Source organism: Microtus ochrogaster, chromosome 5 (genome assembly GCF_000317375.1).
Source record: "Microtus ochrogaster isolate Prairie Vole_2 chromosome 5, MicOch1.0, whole genome shotgun sequence".
Classification (NCBI taxonomy): domain Eukaryota; kingdom Metazoa; phylum Chordata; class Mammalia; order Rodentia; family Cricetidae; genus Microtus; species Microtus ochrogaster.
This window is the reverse complement of record NC_022012.1, coordinates 80,086,018-80,091,086: the sequence shown is the minus strand read 5'-3', so window position 1 is coordinate 80,091,086 and position 5,069 is coordinate 80,086,018. Positions and strand designations below refer to the sequence as shown.

Here is a 5,069-nt window from a genome sequence, read left to right as displayed (position 1 = left end):
CTCGGGCGGCGCGAGCCCGGGTCCTGCGAGCCCCCGCGCGCCAGGGAGCGGCGCATGCGCGGGCATCCTGCGAGCCCGCTGAGGCAAGCCGAGGAGCCGAACGGCGGCGCGGGGACGGTGGCGACGGACAGGTCGTGAGCCCTCGCCCGCGTCGCCCGCCCGGGGCTGTTGGGCCTCCCGCCGAGTCCCGCTGTCAGGACGTGGCGTCCGGCGGTGGCGGTGGCATCTCGGACGGCCTGCGAGGGATGCGCCGCCTACTGCCCCGCGCCTCCTGACCGCCCCCGCCTTGCCTCGCGGTGCGCCACAGCCGGGCCCGCGGCCGTCCCTGCGGTCGTCCCCTCCGCGCTGTCCCCCAGCCGCCGCGCCTGCGGGGCTGCTCCCGGCCCGGCCATGTGGACCCCCACGGAGGAGGAGAAATACGGCGTAGGTAGGTGAGGCTCGGGCCTGACAGCGGCGGGGATGGAGGGGCACGTGCCCGACTTCCCGGCCCCGCCTCGATGGCTGCCCTGGCTCCTCCGCCCCTGCCCGCAGACTGTGCGGCCTCGGCGCGGCGCGGGGCGGGTGCGCTCCAGGCGCGGGGCTGGGCCCGGGGCTCTGGGTGCGGGAGAGCGGCAGGGGGCGCTGGCGGGGCGGCCTCAGCAGGTGCGGCCGGCGGGAGGGGCCGCAAGACCGGGGCAGTTGCGGGAGGTTTGTGGTGTGGGGCGCAGGACAATTCTTCCCCAAGAAGATTTATTCTGAGGACCTGCTTTTTCCAGCAGTCAGAACCTCGATTTTAATGAGTTTCTGCACAAAAGTTAATGAGCCCGATGGCGGTGTATTTTCCAATTGGAATCTTACAAAAAAGGATGAATTCGTTGACATCATTTTCTCAGTTCAAATTCTGCAGCTATTTGTTTTGCTATGAGGATTAGAAATAGTGACCTTACTACCGTGGGAGGTGTTTTGGACATACATCACTGTTAAAGTTTAGTGTATTTTGTTGACATGGTTTTGTTTTAAAAAAAAATCTATTTCAAATGAGAATGTTATTCCTTAGTTTCCTTTAAAGTGTTATGTGAAACTCCAGAGGCTAACGATTTCTTTTAACATTCCAGCTCTTTAAGAAGAATATTTAGTTATTTAAGGGACTGAGTGTTTTACAATGTTAGTATTTCGTAGTCATTGCATGAGAAGAGTGTTCAACACGCTACATTATTGTAAACTGGACTTGCAATTTGGATTTACTTAGAAATACTTAAAATGTTGAGTGTGCAGTGTTCTTTCTTTCTTAGCATGTAATGGAAAATTTTAGAAAACTTAATAGGAAATGTGTTGCTTAAGGGGAAGTTATTATTTCCACTAGCGCAACAATTCTATTAGTATTTCGTTCATAATTCATTACAAAGTAACTCTGCAGTGGTAACAATTGTTTTGGGATACCATCAGGCAAAGTATGTCAAAATAGGTTTTATATCAGAGAAGCCGTCTATCTTGTTCTGAAAAGTAACATTCCAAAGTTTGTAATTAGCTATGTTACAGTGGAACTGGTAAAAGAGACTCCTGGTCCTCGAGTCTGTTGAAAAAAAATTGGGAAATGTTGCACGTGCTGGATTCACGCCTACAGACTCTTTTACCTTTTCTATTTAAAACATTCCTTGAATACTAAGTTGATACTGTGAAATGAGGGGCTGATGGTTTTTCTTCTTCATAACTTGCTACCAGAACTTCTTACTTAGAATAACAAGCAATGGGTGTTAAAGTGGTCGGCTGTCCAGTGGTACTTGACTAATTTCTTACCTTTGGGGAGGAACTCCCAAGTGGTGCAGATAGTGGAGTTCAGAGTGCTGGCTTCTTTTTACTGGTGCTTTGGGCAGGTTACTCAAATCATTTTCTTAATGTGTAAATTGAGGGCTCATGTTTACATATCTTAAAGGGATGTGAAAAGCAAACAAGTACACTTGCTAAGTAGTTAGTACATGTTAATTCCCCCATTAGTACTTAGTGATAATAAATACTAGGGGTGGTGGTTCGGAGACTGGCAATTCAAGCCAACCAGGACAGGTGTATGTGACTCTTAGAGTACTAAGATTTGATGTGTGATTTACCAAGAAGAAAGATGAAAGGAGAGCCTTGGATTCTTTGAACTGTGTACTTAGCTTTAGAAAAATTGCTATGCCCTGTAGAGGGGCACAGTATCGGGCACAAGGTTGTTGTCATTCTGAAGAGAGTTGAGTTGCAGCTGTGGTCTGGTATAATTATGGTGCTTTTTCTACTTAAAAAAAAAAAAGGTAACTACTTGATATTTCTCTCACTGTTTTTTCAATGGTCTAAAAGGTTTTTTTTTTTTAATTTTCTTAATTGTTTAAAACTCAGGAGATTTACCCTCCTCCCTATGAACATATTAGGGACTGCACTTTTAGGCATTTTCTTAAAATCTAATTCAGTCTGTAAGGTATCTTTAATATTGTGCTTATTAATGAGGAAAAATGTCAATTCAAATGATTTTTTATTTATCCCTTTGTTTACTTGCTTTAAGGACTAGCTTGAAAGTAACTATTACCATTGTTTAAGAAAAATATTTTGATATCAACTTTGATCCTTTTTAAAACATTTATTTTCATTTGTGTGGGGATTGGGTGTACCCATGCTATGACATGCACGAAGAGGTCGTAGAACATCTTGGGGAGTCTGTTTTTTTCTCTACTCTGGATTTTGGGGATTGAACTCAGGTCATCTGACTTAGTGGCAGGTGCCTTAGCCCATTGAGCCATCTCATTGGTCCCAGATTTGAATATTTGACTAAGCTGGAGTACAGATTTCTGTTTCTGTTCGGCAATTTGTAATCCTACAGCAAGAAAGAAAACACAGTTTTCATCCAATTTGGAGAATTGTGTGAAAGAGCTCCTGATATCGGTGGGGAAATGAGCCCCTGTTGCAAAGTCTTCCCTTCTCCACCTTTATGTAGTTGTTCCTTTGTGTTTTCACATTTTTAATGCTTTGAAATCTAGTAGTAATTAATGGTTTCTTTCAAGACAGTTTCTCACTATGTAGCCCCTTGGCTGCCCTAGTACTCAGAGATCCCCTTGCCTCAGTCTCCTGAGGCATGTGCCACCAAGTTTGGTCTGTAATTAACTTCTTACTACCTTCTTATCGTTATTTTTACAGTAGAGGATCTCTGTACAGGTTGCAACATGTCTTTTATTCTTTTTTACTTAAGACTCTGGTACCCAAGCTCCATTTTTGTTATATTCTGTGATTGGCTTGAGAGGCTGGGGAGGGCACTGACGTTTTGTGAAGATAAATGTGCCTATCAGTTTGCTGAGATACCAAGTTGTGTTGCCTTACGTAGATTCCTAGAGTAGTCTTAATAGGACCTCTATTACACAAATGAAGAAAAGAATCTCAGAGGTCACTTTTCTTTCCTTCCTTTCTTTCTTTGTTCATTTAACAGTTGTATAGTCCCTTTAATAATAATTATTATTATTGCAATGGGAGGTATTTTATGACATACTTGATTGTTTTTGCTCATCTTCTTTAATATTTTTAGGGGAAATTTTCATTTCTTTCTTTTGTGTTTTTGCAGCAGGTTTCACTCTATAATTCAGGCTAGCCTGAAACCATAATTGCTTGGAAAATTCCGTATGTTTTGTTTCTTAGGTTGTCTTTCCAAGGAACTTCCTGCTCTACAGTACAGTAGATAAGAAAAAACTTGTCCTTCTTTTTACAGATTATACTCAAACTAACAAACAGGGAAACCAAAACTAAAAACAGCACTTTTCTCACCCTTTAGTAACAAAACCAGGAAATATCCACAGCAAATAAAAATGTAATTAAATTCATTCAGTAGATAAACAGCAAAGGTGTGAATGTGTATGCATTGTTTTGATGTCCTAGAAGTATATGCTGGTTAGTTTTTGTCAACTTGGCGAAAACCTCTGGGAAGAGGGTGGTGGTGCCACCCTTGGTCAGGTGGTCCTGGGTCATATCAGAAAACAGGCTGGGTAAGCCACAGGGGTGAAACCTATAAGCAGCATTTCTCTGTGGTCTCAGTTTCCATTTCTGCCCTGGCTTCCTCTGGTGAGGGACTATAACATGTAAACCAAATTAAACCATTTCTTTCCTAAATTGCTTTTGCTCATGGTCTTTATCATAGCAGTGGAAAATGTAACTAAGAGAATGTGGAAACTGCCTCAAAAAGCCATCTTGTTTATTCCACTGCTGTCATTATATTAAAAAACAAACAAACAAAACTGCATGTGTATTTTAGGCAGGTACTTTGCCAGCAAGCTACATCCCTAGCTCCATGGTAAACTTTTTAGTAATTCAGAGTATTGATTCTTATTTTTTTGCTATTTTTCAATTCTTATATCATGAAATATTTCCCTCATTACCCTCCGGAATATTTAACATTTTTAACAATAGTTTTGCGATGCTATATTTATTTTTTTTAATTAAAAAAATCTTTTTTGCTTTACTTTTCTAAGCCTTAGTTGTTTTCTCAAGACCAGGGTATGCGTACATAGTCTTTTATTTTTATTTAAATAAATCACTAAGTTTCATGAAAATGTAACTTCTAAAGGTCTGTAGTAGATCCTGGTGTGGTTTATATTTCCTTGAATTCTAGAGACTTGAGGATCAGTAGTTTGAGGAGAGAGAAAGAGGGAGGCAGGGGGAAGAAGGAGAGATGGGGAAAGAAAGGATGAGGATGAAGGAAAGAAAAAAAAGGATCTGTAGTACAGAGGTGGAGCAGGAACTGTATGGAAAAGAACCCTTTTCCACAGCATTTGAGGAAATTCACAGGTCATTAGACTAGCTTGAAAACATGGTGGCTTTAGTTATTTTATGGCTCTTTTGTCCTAGGAAGGAAGCCCAGTTTTTGAAGCCTCTGACAGAAAACTAATACCTCTTTTTGAGATAAAGATACCCACCAGGGGAAGACATGGTCACATATCCAGAAATTTATTTTGTTCTGAGAAACAAGGATATAATCTGCATTTTATAATCAGACATTTAGTCTTTACAGGGAGCATTAACAGCAGGAAGAAGGTACCTAGGCTACTAAGTGACAAATCTAAGATGCCTAGGCTACT

The 5,069-nt window shown here is 42.2% G+C and overlaps 1 protein-coding gene across 7 annotated transcripts in view; it reads left to right on the top strand.

Annotated features, from left to right (window-relative positions):
• The first annotated feature begins 97 nt into the window (after window positions 1-97).
• The window catches only part of Dock3 (dedicator of cytokinesis 3), a 405,059-nt gene continuing 400,087 nt past the window's right edge, over window positions 98-5,069 (top strand). For all 7 annotated transcript variants that reach the window (XM_026779352.1, XM_026779351.1, XM_013346561.2 and 4 more), the window contains exon 1: window positions 98-427. In XM_026779352.1, coding sequence (XP_026635153.1) covers window positions 391-427 — 37 coding nt within the window. In that variant the 5' untranslated portion in view covers window positions 98-390. The remainder of the gene's footprint in view (window positions 428-5,069) is intronic.